Source organism: Vitis riparia, chromosome 4 (genome assembly GCF_004353265.1).
Source record: "Vitis riparia cultivar Riparia Gloire de Montpellier isolate 1030 chromosome 4, EGFV_Vit.rip_1.0, whole genome shotgun sequence".
In the NCBI taxonomy this organism is placed as follows: domain Eukaryota; kingdom Viridiplantae; phylum Streptophyta; class Magnoliopsida; order Vitales; family Vitaceae; genus Vitis; species Vitis riparia.
In genome coordinates this window covers 19,166,270-19,182,219 of record NC_048434.1, presented here as the reverse complement: position 1 = coordinate 19,182,219, position 15,950 = coordinate 19,166,270, and the positions used below count along the sequence as shown (strand labels likewise).

The following is a 15,950-nucleotide window of genomic DNA, read 5'->3' as shown; positions in this document are numbered from 1 at the left end:
AATATCGTTTACAGTAGGGGAGACTGCGAGAATGTTTCCATATTTGAACAAAATAAGCAGTAGACTGCAGTGGTGCTGCCATATTATTGTACGGTTGTAAGTAAACCAGAAGTGGGTTATAAAGTTACAAAAAAATTAGGACATGTTAACAGCATTTGACAGCCATTCAATCAAGGCACCATTGACAAGCTCCGGAACTTCATCATGCGGGCAGTGCCCTGCCTGTAGGTTTACAAGTGATGTATTTGGATAGAACTCTTTGATTCTGTTTGCCTTGGCAGGACCTACCCATGGATCTAAGTCACCCCAGAGCAACAACAGCGGGCAAGAGAGTTTGCTTAAGACACTGTTTAGCGTGTACTTGCTTTGATTCATCATGAACCGGGTCATTAATCTGTAGAAAACAGAGAGGACAGCATCATAAGCAAGGGAAGGGTATAGCATTCAGTTTCACAGAGAAAGGAAGAAAACCCTACATGGCCTAACAAGTTTCTAAACCAAAGATTTATGCGACTTTTAAAGCCATGGAGCCCCTGTTCATACTGTGATAGAATGGAGGAACACATTCACATCCATACCTGTAATAGACTTCTCCAGCATTGGGGTCAGCTGCTGGCATTGTTATTGATTCCACAAGATAGTCATCCACATTGGAGGCATTTATATACACCTATATTGGGAAAACAAAATGTGTCCATCAGATGTTCATGGTAATGAAATTAATTGCAAATACTGGGTGGCAACTGGCAAACATCATGATTTCAAGAAGCAAGATAGAGTAGAATTGTAGAATGTTATACTTGCAAAAGGATGGAAGATTAGAAATCATATCTCATCTTATAGAACCACAGTATTCACACATGGGTTATCCACAGTTATATTGGTTTCACCAAGATTATCCTTAATTATACTAAATGCAACAGAAAAAAAAAAGAAGGGAAAGAACTGCCCATGGATGAAGAAGGGACCTATTGGATTGTGGGTTCTATGAAAAGTTTGGTCACCCAATATGCTCCTGATGCTTAAGACACTTAAATCAAGGATGGTTCTCTTTATCCATTCTGTAATGGGTTTAGGAGATGAGCACTAATCCCAAATATATAATACTGCTGACTCAGAGATAACCCTTAGTCTTCTTGAATTCCAAATTAAGCTTTAAAAGAAAGCCCAAGTTTAATTAGGGAGCAAATGACATACACTCTTTAAGACAGATTCAATTCGAGCTGGTTGCTTTGCTTGCCAGAACAAAAATCCAAGAACTATACGTTGGAAAATTTCCTTCAAAGGCTTCAGAAAGTAGGCTTGCAGGACTGTTTCTTCAGACTTGATGGTTTCACCCTTTATATCTCCAAACTGTCCTGCAGAATTCAATAGAGCAACTCCAACAACCTGCTCAGGCAACTCTGCTGCTGTAGCCAAAGCAGTAAATCCACCTAGACTGAAAAATAACCACAAGTCACATGGTCATTATTTTAAATGCCACCTCAAAAGAGAACTTGAATCTTGATCACTGAAGATGGTAAGAAAAAATCAACATGAACAACCATTAAAAAGGAAAAAGAAAGTAGGAAGTTAGCTTCCATATTGTGTAATAAATAAATAAAGAAAAGAAGACATTAACTAAATAAAAGCAATGAGAAGCCAGATATGATAATAGATAAAGTCCACATGTAATGATTTGCACCAAATTCAAGTGAGATAAAAACAAACCTAACTACACAATATCTCTTTGTTAAATAGTTATGCCCCTACTCATGCCTCAGCATCTTTAAAAATTGGACATCCAGTTACATACACCAACAAAGATTCTGTTTACAAATTACACCTGTATGCACATGATTACAAATTGAACAGGGAACGAGTACTTTATATCGAAGGACAGATTTCAATTTCTCTAGACTACGATTCAGGATGAGGAATTAAGCTGCAATGTGGGACTTAAAAAGTGTTCAAATTATATAGGCAGCCAGCATATAATGGTGCTAAGAATGAGGACATATATAAGACAAATACTTGAATGGAAGATTTCAAGGAATCCTCAAATTCACCTTTTACTACTTAAAAGAAAACCATGTAATTTCTAACTCATGGAAGTTGTTATCATCCAAATTACTCATTGTAGTAATTGTAGTAAAGAGGTCACTTGGCAGATGTGGCCAAAGTGAAGATACAACAGTTATTCTTGGTTCTTACCTGTTTCCGACTAAAATTGCTTGCTCTTTCACTATCTCTTTCAAGAAGTCCTCTACTTGATCCTTCCATACCATGGCATCATACTCAATAATCGCTTTATCACTCCACCCAAAACCTAGCAAGTCGATGGCATAAACCTTGTATCTTTTAGCCAATTCAGGAATGTTATACCTATGAGAAAATAAAGAACTTTGTCATACTTTTGAGGCAAATAAAATCCATATATCATTCAATCAACAAGAAGATAAACCTAAAGCCTCTCTCACTACCATTTCAGTCTAGCCAAAAATACTAATCACATGATATAAGAAATAATTTATTTCTCCATCTTCTGTCCATCCTGCTTAGGTGCTAACATAATTGATTGGATTGCAATCTCAAAAATGGCTACCTATAACATTATACACTGTAAAGATTGAATGAACCACTACAATGAACTCTACCAATTCATGAAGCTCATGACAGGGAAGATGGGTATAAAATGATCAACCTCCAATGAAATGCAGAAGCACCAAATCCATGAATAAGAACAATCGGAAATCCTTCTCCTTGTTCTACATAATGTATTTTGTGACCTCGCCATGTCCAAAAATTATAACCCTCTGGCTTGAATGGTAATCTCTCCAGCCCTGAAGAAAAACAGAATTCAAACAAGTTCCATTTAAGTGAGCACAGAACGTTATCTAATTTCATTCATGAAAGCATAGATTCCTCCAATAGTTATCTCAGGTTGCAACAGAAAAACCAAATAATGACCTTGAACAGGGTCAGTAATCACAGAAGAACCCATGACTGAAACACCCGCAGCAACGATTCCTTTAAAGGCAAAACCCCTTCTGTTGGTTACACATTTGCATCTACTTCCTGAGAAAGATAAGAGAGCTTAACAAGTCACACAAAAAGGGGAAATTGAGTAGATGGATTAGGAAGAAAATTACAGAAGTGAGAGAGCTTAGTAGCTTACTATCAGTGGGGTGGAAAGTAGTTGAAGGCGCAATGACAAGTCTGTTAGCATTGGGGTTGAACAAGTCGGTTGTGATTGAAGAAGAGCAAGACATTTGAGCTCTCAAAATTCTAAACCCTAAATTGATTTGCAGAAGCAAGAGCTGCGAGATTTTTGTAAGGCTTACAGAACTATGGTGGGGTGTATGTTTGGAGTTGTGGCGAATTCTAGGCCCAGTGATGTTTGTTTTCTCCGTTGGTTCTGGTTTCTTTTCCAAATAAAATCTCCAAGCTGCCTATCTACTATCCATAGCTCGCGCGTGTGAAATGCCTTGAATACAACGCGTTTTTGTTTACTGAAAACAAAAAATCTAATTTTTTTAGATTTGAAAACATGTTTTTGATTTTTATTTTTGAGAACTTATTATTATTTCTGATAATTTATTTTAATTGATTTTATTTATTTTTAGGAAGTGTTTTAAAAAATAATTATTTTCATATACAAGTTGTTTTTAAAAAATATTTTAAAAATAAAAATCCAATAAAAATTAATTTAAGTTGAATCAAAGCGTAGGTTGAGAATTAAAATGGCTATATGAGAGCATACAACCTGAACGGCAGCAAATCAAATCTAATCTGAGAAACCAGTTTGACAATTTGACAATTTGAATGTCCGAAATCGAAAGGGCGGGCAGAGCAATGATGTCAACAGTGAAGATACTGTGAAGGGGCTCCCCGTCTTCAACAATTCTGTTGACGGTTGGGATCTCCACACAGCCATTGTCCGCATTGATCCACATCAAACCCATCTCACTCGGACCCTCAACACACTACTCTCCGCCATGGAGGCTTCATTCAGGATCTTCAATTCCTCGGCCCTCAATCGCCGCCACCTCTCCGCTTCACTTCTTAACAAATCTACTTCTCTCAAATTCCCTCCCACCCTTCACCGTCCTTCACTCTGTCGGAGGGTTTTGCCGTCTTCTCCGCTCTTCGTCGCTTTTCCCAACGTTCGCATAAACCCCAAATGTTTCGCTCGCATTCGCGCTTCCTCATCGATCAGGCCTTTTCCGCCATGCCCTTCTCCAAATTCTAATCCATTTGGGTTTCTTCTATCTCTCTCTCATTCTCACTCCTCTCCTCCGCTGGAGTTCGATTCCAATGAGAAGGTTCTGGAGTGGAATCGAGCTCCCGAGGGAGGCGTTAATGGCGGAAGTGTAAGGGATCGTGGTCCTGCCGTCACGGTGGTGTTGCTGGGTTGGCTTGGAGCGAAGCCGAAGCACTTGAGGAGGTACGTGGATTTGTATACTTCCAGGGGAATTCACGCCGTAACTTTCGTTGTTCCCGTGAGAGAGGTGCTCTGGATTGATTTGGGAAGGAGGGTTGAGAAACGGATCGCGGAGATGACTCAGGAGCTGGTTTCGTGGTTATCGGAAACGGAAAATGATGGTCGCGAGCGGCACTTGCTTTTTCACACCTTCAGCAATACCGGTTGGTTTGCGTAGGTTGATCCACCCATCTCTTCTTAACATTTCCTTCTCCATTACTGACTGTATTCCACCATGCTATGAAGTATAATGCTTAATTACACGATGGTTTCGGGGTAGTGATCATGTTGGTCGTTATTATGCCTGCAGTTATGGTGCAATTCTTGACCACTTGCAGGGTAGACCGGACCTAATGGAGAAGATCAAAGGATGTGTCGTTGATTCGGGAGGTGACCCGGAAATAAATCCTCAGGTTTTCCGTTTGTTACTTTCTATTTTGAAATTTGGGTTTTGGCAAATATATCTTCCTTGATTATGTGTTTTAGTCATGCATCCCTTTTGAGTTTCTGCTTGTCAAGCAATTGGAGATATATTTGATTGCATTTCAAGAATTGAATGTGAAATGATTCAGTTCTATATGCTTTACCTTGCTGTGTTATTTATGTTGTAATCCTAATTGGTGGATTAATGTGTTTCTGGGTTTGCTTTATAGGATGTGTTTTTAAACTTTGATGTAAGACCATGTTTCCAATGCTGGGATAAAGAATGGGGAATAAGAAATCAATTCCATCTCCTATCCCTTACCTGTTGTTCGGGTTGTTTTTGAGAATGGGAATAAGAATAAAAAAATTCTTATGAAAACCAAATTCACACTCTCATTGTGCTTTGATTCCTGTCTTGTACATGATATCATGATTCCCATCCATTTCCTATTCTATTTCCTTTCATATTCCCACCTACTAGATGCATACAAACTGGAATAACAATTGTTGTCAACTTGTAATGATTATTAGGATTAAGAGATTGTAGTATATGCCATTTTTCTTTGAGCATAAGGAAAATGTGATCGTGATTCTGCTGCCCCTCCCTGATACTTGTCTTTGAATGTATACATGTTTGACTGGGATTGTTTTCCTTCTCTAAAACCCACAGCAATTATATGCAGAAGCCCATTCAAAGTAAACTTGGTTTAACTTCATTTCAACTAAGTTTGTGGTTGTATTTGTGGCTAATTGATTGTTACTGTTCCGGACTTTGTTGCTTTGCCATTTTGATTAACCATGAAATGTGGAGGATGGTATTTGATAAATTCTCTTTGACCCTGGTAGGTCTGGGCAGCTGGATTTTCTGCTGCACTGCTGAAAAAAAACAGCTCTTCAGCATACTCTTTAGTTGAAGTCACAGAAAGAAATGAATCCAAAAGCAAAGTAGATTCATCAAAGGTGCAAGAAAAGGAGCCTCTGATAATTGAAACCATGCTTTTGTCGGTATTAGAGTTCTTCTTCTCTGTTATTCTAAGGTTGCCTGATGTAAATCGGTGAGAAACTGTTAATGTTCTAATAAGAACTTGCTTCCCATTTCTTTGCTCCTTTAGATGATCAAGTTTATACACTGGCTGTTTCAGAAAATGGAAGTTAATAAAAAATTGTCAATGCTAACTGTAATTTCATGTTCGTTTTACAGGAGGTTAACAAAGATCATCTCCATCCTCTCAAAGAACCAGCCTCCCTGTTCACAACTTTACCTGTATAGCACAGCTGATAAAGTCATTCCATATCACTCAGTAGAAATGTTTATCAATGAGCAGATGAGGATGGGAAAAAAAGTGCGGTCCTTTAACTTTGGATTATCCCCCCACGTAGACCATTACAGGACTTTCCCAAATCTATATTCTTCAGAAATACATAATTTCTTGAAGGAGTGTTTGGCTGAAGTCAAGGTGATATAAAACCTGCTTTTTGTGGGGCAATGGAAGCCCATTAGAGGCAGCATTGGTAGAGAACCATATTTAAATCTTGATGCTCTTGTTATATCATTGTAGCTTCACTTTTCTCAATCTTTTTGGCATAGAGGATGTATTATCGTTCACTTTTCTCGAAGTTGAATCATAGTTCACTCTTGAATTGTGCCTATATCAGTCTGTAACGATGATGGTGGAGGATGGTTGTTAGGAGGAAGCATTGATGATGATCTTAACGTGAGTATTAGAAGGCGGCATTGATGACCATGGCACAATGGTTGTTAGCAGGCTGTTGGGGAATCGCCCATGGAGGGTGGTTGGTGGTTGGTGGTTGGTGGTTGGTGGTTGATGGTTGTTAGCAGGACGATGATCGGTATGGAGGTAGTTGTTTGTGTTGGATGGGGCTTAGGGAAAATCGTCGCCCATGGAGGGTGGTTGGTGGTTGTTTATGTTGGATGGGGCTTAGGGAAAATCAACTTGATGCAAAATTTGCACTTCGATCTGTAATGTTACCCCTCCGAAGCGGTGTAGCAACTTTCTTGGTAATGATTTTAGGAAAGATTTTATTCTAAAAAATGTTTTTTTTTTTGTTAAAAAAATAGATGTTTGAAAATTTTTTAAAAACATTTTTAAGTTTTTTTTTTAAATATATGTTTAACAAATTTGAAAAAAAAAACACTTTTAAAAAATCTTAAAAATCATTTATGGTATTAGAAAAGCCATTATCCCCTTTTTTTTTGGAAAATAACTTATAAGTAATTCTTTTAAAAATGTTTTTAGAATCCGTTTAATAGTGATTTTAGAAAACGTTTTTAGATTACATTTGATAGTAATTTTATGAAGTATTTTTAGTTTTTTTAATATTTATAAAAATTTATCTTTTAAATATTAAAAATGTTAGAAATATTTTTAAGAATTACTGTTAAATGTATTTTAATCTTTTTAATATTTGAAAATTTTTATTATTTAAATATTAAAAAAGCAAGAATCTTTTTCTAAAATTACTACCAAATACACTTTTAGTTAAAAATATTATCCAATATATTATTAGAATTGTTTAATAATATTTGAAGAAAACACTTTTATGTTTGAGAAAGTTTAAAAAATATTTTTAAAAATTAAAAATCACTTATAATGTTTTTTAAAAAAGAAAAGCATTTTTCACGGGTGATTATATAAAAAACACTTTCATTTAAAAAACATAAAATGGAAATATTGACAAACTCATTTTAAATAGAATAGATTTAAAACTATTTTACACATGAAAAATATTATTATTTTGATTTCATTTCAAATATGTTTAAGTAAGTCCTAAACTTTAGTCTCATTTTGCACTTATCTTAGGCACATTTGTTTGTATGACCCATCTTCATCTAGGTTTTCAGGCCCAATTGGGAATGAGTTTCAGACTTCAGTCTACTTGCCCTGTAGGAAGAGACTGAAGAGTAAATCCTGCCCTTTTTAAAAAAAAAAATCGTCACCCACTTGGACACTCTTCTTCACCCTTTATTCTTTCTTTTGATCTTTTCTAGTTTTCTTTCCTCCAGCGTCAGCTCCTGGCCGCCCCTCCACCTCTTTCTCTCATTTCTCACTTCCTCACCATCACACCTCCCGTCGCCGCCGCTCAGTCCACTCTCAGCGTCCTCGTCGCTGCGTGACGGTGAACGTGTGTAGACAATCACCATCAATCATCAAAATGGGTGCACTTTGGGGTTGGACCGATCGGGCTCAATTCGATAAATGACAATACCCAAGCCCGGTACTTTCTATTGGCAATGAAAGATAAATAAACAGCTCCTTCAAAGTAAATATTTCAGTTTTCTTCTCTGCTTCATTTTTCTTGAATGATCATTTCTGGCAACAAGCCTTAGGGAAGGGCAGATTATAACATCTAAAGAATCTATAATATTACATAGCCAATCGAGTGTGGTTTAATGACAAAATTGAATTGTTCTGATACCCATATCAATATACAAATTAGTTCAAGTAATACAGCTTTGCCATGCCTTCTAAATCTAACTGCCATTAAATTATTGTGGAACCAGATTCTCTGTCTCTCTGTCTCTCTGTCTATCTGTCTATCTATCTATATATATAGTGCCCACTGGATCTATGCTATTCTCTAATGGAAGTCATTCGACCCGGAGTGGGAGTGAACCCCTCCTGGTCGGGATAGCCACAAAAGAGTCCCCAATCACTCTCTTTCTCTCTCTCAATCTTCAGACCCTTTTCTTGTTCCCCTCAAATCTCGGTCTCTCCCTACATCTGGCTGGCCCCTTTCGCTCTCATCATCTTAGGTTAGTCAATCTCACTGACAGTAAAGGTCGAAAATTCGTTAAGGCATATTGAACTTTGCTTCGATTATTCCTTTTTATCAATCTTTGATTTGGTTGCCGGGAAAGATGAAGAATGGAAGAGCAGATTAACGATTTTTTGTTTTATTTTTTCCTCCTTTTTCTATCTTTTGGTTTTTGGGGGTTTTGGTTACTGAAAAAATTGGGGATCTTTGTTTGGCCCTCTTGAAAGTAGACGAAAGGAAGAGAATAAATTTGATTTTTTATTGCATTTTTCTTTTTTGATGTTTTGGTTGCTGAAGAAGTGGGGGATTTTTGTTTGGTTGCCCAGAAAGTGAGAGAAAAAAGATTTTTTTTTTTTAACTTCTTCATTTTTGTGTTATTTTGACTGCTGAGAACTGGAAATTCTGTTTGGTTGCTGGAAAAATGCAGGGAAGGATGAGAAAAGATTTTGTTTTTTCTTTTAAATTTCAGGTTTTGTGTTGTTCTGGTTGCTGAGAAAGTGAAGGGAAATGCTGGAAGAGGATGAATTTTCCTGTTTTCCACTTTTTCCATATTATGATAGATTTGAATCATCAATTATCTTTCTATACGTCTTTGCACATGTGCTTCTGTGCTACAGGTTTCTGAACTAACTTTATACATACACAGTTCTTGTTGTTTTACCCAATGGTTGTTTTTGAGACAATTTAGAAAGAGCAAATCATAGGAAGCCTCCTTAATTTTGTTGATGTTTCTTTCATTTATTTCTATGCCAGTGTTTGTGTGGAATTGACAGTTCTTACATGGTGGTCTATATTGATTATTAAGCATGGAAACATCTCGTTGGAGTTAGTGTCTGCATCTTGTTTTTAGGTTGTTTGAGCATCTTGCATTGTCTATGCTTTAGTGGTACAGAATGTGTCACAAGATGTTTGTTGAGCTGCATTTTATTTTTAACAGTCATCAAATGAACTTGAGGCTTTGAGATTGAAGTTGGTATGTGAATTTTCCACCTCAAGGACTTGTAAACAAGTTAACAGGATTTTAGTGAAAATAAAGAATAGTGCTATATCCTATGTTAACCAGCCTCCCATTTCTTAGTTTGTAACAATTTGGCATTCTTCTTGTTTAATTTTAATGCACATCGATATATTTGTAATGGCAAATTTGGTCCTCAACATAAGATGATATTCCGGCAACAAGCTCTGGTCAGGTGCTGAAAATTCAGGTGTAGGTGCCTGCTTTAGACAACAGTGTGGTGGTAGCCATACATCCTCAACCTTCTAAGTCAGTAATGTGTAGGATAATTAAGGAGTTTTGGCTCGGAGAACTGCAACATCATTGCTGAGGGAGGTCCAACTTGATCCTTGAATGGCCATCTCATGCCCTTGCAATTTGTCAGTTCCCAGGACTGAAAGTTACCATCTTCCTTTAGGCTGTGCACCCCAGTAAATAGGGGCTTGTTGGTGGGTTGTCAATGTATGTGGTTGTTTATCTGCAAGTTTATTTTCTGCTATTTCATGGTCAAAACTGTGACCTTGAGGTTGGGTCTTGCTTGTAAAAAATTGCTTGGTTGGGGACTTGCCTAGGTAAAAGATAATTTATACTGTGTGGGTTACTCCCAAAATTCTCTTTTTGTCACAATCCTCAATACCAAATAATGTCCATTTCAATTGGGCTGCAAAAACATTTCAGCTGTTGGCCACTTTTGTGTCCAAAATTAAGAGCCAAATCAGCCTGTTTTGGGCTTAACATGCAGTTTCTTGCTCTCCACTTTTTAGAGCCAAAAGCTGAACATAATAGAAGATACCTTATATGGATGTTCATCTTGGGTTGGACAGGGGCGTTGAGTCAAAATTGTACAAATATATGCCCACCAACCGGTTGAAAGATCTTTGATTATATATCATCCTGCATCTTTTTAACATTTGTAAAATGCTAATATTCTAAATGTTGACTTCAACTTGCGTCCAGAGGAATGAAGTGGTTGGTGGGGCAGGTGAACTAGTCCAGGTGCAATGTATGTAACCATTTTCTTGGTTTCCTTTCCTGGTGAATGAAATGAAAATCCTGCCTGAAAGTCCCTAATGTTTCATTCTTTTTAATTTATATTTTTGTACCACAACCAGAGTTGTTCTCTCTAGATCTTATTTCACTAATGGCGGTTTCAAATTCGAAAGACTCCTTTGCTGATTCAAATCTCTCTCCACCAAATTCATATGGAGCTGTTGTTCTGGGCGGAACTTTTGATAGATTACACGACGGCCATCGCTTTTTTCTCAAGGTTCCTTCAGTTTGATTTCCCAGAAACCTTTGGATAACAGCGGAAAGCAAAATATTTAGTTTTTCTTCTCTCTTTCCCTTTCCCAGCAACCAAAAAATGGTGCTTTTCTGGTTCCTCTTTGATTCTCTTTAATGGTGGTGAAATGTTTGTTCTCAAGGCATCGGCTGAGCTTGCAAGGGATCGTATTGTCATTGGGGTTTGTGATGGACCGATGTTGAGTAAAAAACAGGTGAGATGCCAGACTTTTGCTGATATTATTGGATTACTTACCCATGTAATGAACTCTTGCATGCTACTGACTGGAAACTGGGTCTTTGGTTTAGCCATTTCATCGGAGAGGGTGTACAGGGATGTTTAGGTAGGCCGTTGCATACATGTGGTGTTTGTAAATATATCCCTATGAACTCCAACCTAGCCCCCATAAACTTTGGATGTTACTGCATTTTGACTCAGCAACTGTGGCATGTATTGAGCTTATTCAATCTTGATTTTATCCTATACTTGGAATTTACATCAATTCAACGTCTTATTATTTGGTAGTATATTTTCACTTTCAAAAATTTTGAATTATTCCTTACAAACTTTTCACTTGTTAATCTCCTAAAATGCGAAGTTACAATTTTTTTTAATTGAATTTAAAGGAAATTTTTGTAATTTTGTTTCATGGAGGATGAATTTAGGATGACTCTTAATGGCCAGTTCTGGGTTAGCTCATCTTAAACACCTCCTTAAAAATGATCTCTCTGGAGGTCCTTCTGGAAAGCTGGTGGCAACTATTCATTTAAGAATTATGTCAATAACAATTTCTTGTAAACATTATGGAATAAACTCCTCTGATGGTTGGAGATTGTTTCACTGATCTTGAAACACCTTGCATCTCAACTGTAATGGTCATTAGAACTCATTTTCCCATGAATTTACATCTGAGCACACCCTAAGAATCAGCAATCCACTTACAAACAATTTTGCTTTACCAGTTTTAGCGGGTTTCCTTCTCTCATATCATACTCTGATTGTATTGTACTTTTGACAGTATTATACTTCTTTTTGTTCCATATACAGTCAAGATAGGTGCATTTCTATCAACTTGCTTTTTCTGTTGCAGTTTGCTGGTCTAATAGAACCGATTGAGAAAAGGATGCATAGTGTTGAAGAGTATATTAAGGTATAATATAGAATGTGCTGTGTTCTGTTTCTTCTTTCCAGTTTCAGTGTTTACATGTCATCCATTTCTAAAATGATACAAAATGGGTTTCATATGCCGAAGTACAAAAATGAGGGGCTGTATAGGCAGGTCTGCTGATTGTAGGTGAGATGGGAACTTTGAAGTACATCATGTGCTTCCCCACAGTTTGGTCTCATTATGTACTTTTCAGTCTAATTGCCTTCTGTCTCATGCCTAACTGTGGGGCATTCTTTCCTGGAAAGGATTGGAGGAAACACTGGTGTATTATATTTATGACAAAAGGTTGTTGAACTGAAAGTTCCCATACAAGTAAATTATAAATTGACCCAACACATGGATCATGAAACCCACAACCTCCTTTTGATCAGAAAGACTTCCAAGTTTGGATGCAATGTGGTACTAAAGGGCTTATGTCGTCACTTCAACAGCAGATTTTAGTGTAAAGTAAACTAGTTTCTTTCTCTTATTGTGGTAGTGACAATTTATCTTTTCTTTCTTTCCTGCAAATGTTTTCTCAGTCTATCAAACCAGAGCTAGTAGTGCAACTTGAACCGATTATTGACCCCTATGGTCCTTCAATCATTGATGAAAATTTGGAGGCTATTGTTGTCAGGTTTGCCACTAATCAATCTTCAATAACATGTTACTTTATGTTTTGGCTGCAAAGCACCCTTGTATATTCATTTTTGTTATTCTTCTTAGTTTATTAATTATATGACTATATGCTGCTTGTATTTATATTGGGAATCCATAAGTTGTCTAATGATTGGATAGTTGAACATTCTCTATCTTCCCTCTAATTGCCTCCTCCATATCCCTTCCTGTTCCTGTAACTCTAGGAATGTGAACTTTTACCTATAGTTGTAATGACTTTTATGATTTGTGATGAAATTATAGAGTTAAACAAAAGACTTAGGAAAATATAATTGGTCAGTCTGAGCCATAATTCTTATTACTTGTTCCAAGCAAGTTTTGGCAGAGTTATTTTTTATTAACTAGTTTGGTTGCCATGCAGCAAGGAGACTTTACCTGGGGGACTATCAGTAAATAAGAAGAGAGCTGAGAAAGGGCTCTCACAACTAAAGGTTTGAGTTTCTGGTATCTGTATACTCGATCCATTTGAAATTCCCAACTATCGGTATTTTAGGCATGTCGATTTCTTCATTAATTACTTGAGAAGATTGTCAAAGTTTTGGTTTTTACTTGTTAGTAGCTTGTGTAGGTTGAAGTTGTTGATATCCTCCCTGAGGACGTGACAGGAGAAAAACTGAGTTCCACAGCATTGAGGAGACTTGAGGCTGAGAGCACGGTGGATAGCGTTTAGTTGAACAATGTTTGATGGAATAAAATAAAATTTAGAAGCAGCAAATTTGGGTCCCAACAGACAATTTGTATGTGTTATAAGGCAGAATTGAGGCAAGCTGTCAACTTTAGGAAGGATTAATTTTAATGGGCATTTGACTTATGTCATTTATGGATGTTTTATTTTTCACAGGCCTCCTAATTTTAATGTCAACATGGGAATGTAATCCCAATGACAGAAATATCAAATTTCATAAATCGCGAGCAAAGAAAGTTCCCTGTTTCAGGTTTTCTTGGAAATTTGAGTTGCCTTGGATGCTAACACGACATTGATTGGGAAAAAAAGAAGGGAAAATTCCTTCGGGTGAGTACATGTTCAATCAATCTGATATATTCAGACTTTCGACTGGATGTGATTTCAAAGGCAGGTTTCACGATTCAAAGTAACAAATTCTCCAATGAGATTAACGTACGCTGTCGTTATGAATTCACACCTATTTTGGTGGGACGCACTGTTTGCCTACATTATTGACGGTTATTTCTATTTGAACGGAATTTCAAATATTTGAAAAAAGGCAAAGTTAACGTTAACTGAACAATCACGACTCAAGCCCTCATTTCTTTTGGAGCCATCCTCTAAAACTGACATTTCTTTCTTTTGATCTGATAAGTCGTTCTCTACATCCTATCACACAGAGAGGATCATCGGCATCGTAGTACTGATTTCTTCTTCAAGGTTTTACCAACCCCACCTTTAGTATCATCTTTCCTTTCTCTTTTTGTTGTAACTTCCTCTTCTCTTATGGGTTTGAGAATAAAATGTTGGAAATTATTGGTAGATAGAGTTTTGAATCTTTGGTTTTTCATTAATTGGGACCTAACTATTAGGCTTAGTTTAGTGATGCATTTTCGCTTATTTGAAACCAAACAACATGAATATGAGTACGAGATTCACAATTTGGAGTTTTTCTTTTTCGATTTTCTTGGCAACCAAACAAGAAAGATGGAATCGGAATCACCCAGATTTCTTGAACCCATTTTTTTGTTATCCTCATGGGTTAATTTGACTTTTTGTTTCACATTTCTGTCTGGAGTTTCATGGCATTGTCTTCATATATCTTTATCTATCTGATTCAGATCTCTCTGAGAAGAAACAAATTCAAAAGGAAACCAAGAATCCAGGGACTTCGATCTTTAATTTCAATCTGTGAAGGGTGCACTTCTTTTTCTTTTACAATCCAATGGGTTCCCATATTTTCTTTCAATGTTCTTTTATTGAATCATTCTCAATCTGCTTATGAATTTTCCAAAAATTTCACAGGGGGATCTAGAAACAGTTGCAGAAATGAATGATCTCATGACAAAATCGTTCTTAAGTTATGTGGAACTAAAGAAACAAGCAGAGATGGATCTTGAAGCAGAAGCAGAAGCAGACATAGAAATAGGCAAACTCAAGCCTAAAGATGAAGAGAACCTCTCTCAGTTCTTTGAAGAAGTGGCCGCAATCAAGACTGTCATGGAAGAGATTACTAATCTCGTCCGTGATCTTCACAACCTGAATGAAGAGACTAAATCAACTCACAGCGCTAAGGTTCTTCGTGGCCTAAGAGACCGCATGGACTCTAATGCACTCACTATTCTTCGCAAGGCCAAAGTTGTGAAGGCAAGACTAGAAGCTATAGACAAATCAAATGTAAGAAACCGCAGAATATCAGAAGCATATAGAGAAGGAAGTCCAGTTGATAGGACGAGAATATCGGTCACGAATGGATTGAGAAGTAAGCTTAGGGACATGATGAATGATTTCCATTCACTGCGGGAGAGGATCTTATGGGATCATAGAGAAACTCTCAAGAGAAGGTACTATAATGCCACTGGAAGTGAAGCAAGCGAGGAAGTGGTGGAGAAAATGATGACAGGAAGCGTACAAATAGAAGCATTTGAAGGAAAAACAGGAGGGGATTTGGTGAACAGAGAGAGGAATGAAGCCTTGAGGGAGATTCAGAGAAGCTTGGATAAGCTTCGTCAAGTATTCCTTGACATGGCTGTTTTGGTTGAGAGTCAAGGCGAGAAGATGGATGATATAGAGGAGAATGTGGCAATTGCAGGGAACTTCGTCAGTGGTGGAACCAATAGTCTTGTCTATGCCAAGCAGATGAAGAAGGGGAAGAAATGGGTGTATTGGGTTTGGGCTGTGGGGCTCATCATATTGCTGGTGTGCTTCATTTCAATGCTCACTTCTTAAAAGGAATCTGAAAAGAAAATTTCATGTGTGATAGACCTTTCCTGAGGTCAAGGACTCTGCTGATGGCTTCCAAACCTGTTCAATACATTTTGGGAATGCATATTCAGATACATTTACGTAACTATTTGTTTTGTTTATTTATCTTTCTTCCTTTTTTCTTCTTGTCTCTATTTTTAATTGGGGGATGTCCCTTTTTCCACCATGAAGCAAAGAAATAACCTGAAGTTGGGGGTCTGGGGTGCTTGCTGATCCTGAAGCTGATTGAAATCAGTGCATTTGGCCATGTTTGTTGCC

General features: G+C 37.2%; 3 protein-coding genes across 4 annotated transcripts; 2 read left to right on the top strand and 1 right to left on the bottom strand.

The window, feature by feature from the left end:
* Positions 1 to 21: 21 nt before the first annotated feature.
* On the bottom strand, positions 22 to 3,415 carry LOC117912574 (pheophytinase, chloroplastic). 2 transcript variants are annotated; one of them, XM_034827212.1, is made up of 7 exons: positions 3,158 to 3,415; positions 2,950 to 3,057; positions 2,684 to 2,822; positions 2,194 to 2,364; positions 1,198 to 1,438; positions 579 to 670; positions 22 to 394 (listed from the first exon to the last, which is right to left on the bottom strand). In XM_034827212.1, exons 1-7 carry the CDS (start codon positions 3,249 to 3,251, stop codon positions 136 to 138), a joined length of 1,104 nt encoding a protein of 367 aa, XP_034683103.1. In that variant the 5' UTR covers positions 3,252 to 3,415; the 3' UTR covers positions 22 to 135. The 2 variants fall into 2 exon arrangements, with proteins under 2 accessions (XP_034683103.1, XP_034683105.1); XM_034827214.1 differs by lacking the exon at positions 3,158 to 3,415 and having other exon boundaries at positions 2,637 to 2,822; positions 2,950 to 3,043.
* Positions 3,416 to 3,744: 329 nt separating this feature from the next.
* Positions 3,745 to 6,604, top strand: LOC117912573 (transmembrane protein 53). The gene is made up of 4 exons (XM_034827211.1): positions 3,745 to 4,636; positions 4,773 to 4,875; positions 5,732 to 5,940; positions 6,087 to 6,604. Exons 1-4 carry the CDS (start codon positions 3,978 to 3,980, stop codon positions 6,349 to 6,351), a joined length of 1,236 nt encoding a protein of 411 aa, XP_034683102.1. The 5' UTR covers positions 3,745 to 3,977; the 3' UTR covers positions 6,352 to 6,604.
* A 1,569-nt stretch (positions 6,605 to 8,173) lies between these two features.
* LOC117913299 (syntaxin-112-like) lies at positions 8,174 to 15,791 on the top strand. The gene is made up of 9 exons (XM_034828246.1): positions 8,174 to 10,118; positions 10,614 to 10,659; positions 10,769 to 10,923; positions 11,081 to 11,152; positions 12,029 to 12,088; positions 12,628 to 12,722; positions 13,125 to 13,194; positions 13,332 to 13,427; positions 14,733 to 15,791. Exons 3-9 carry the CDS (start codon positions 10,798 to 10,800, stop codon positions 15,654 to 15,656), a joined length of 1,443 nt encoding a protein of 480 aa, XP_034684137.1. The 5' UTR covers positions 8,174 to 10,118; positions 10,614 to 10,659; positions 10,769 to 10,797; the 3' UTR covers positions 15,657 to 15,791.
* The last annotated feature ends 159 nt before the right edge of the window (positions 15,792 to 15,950 follow it).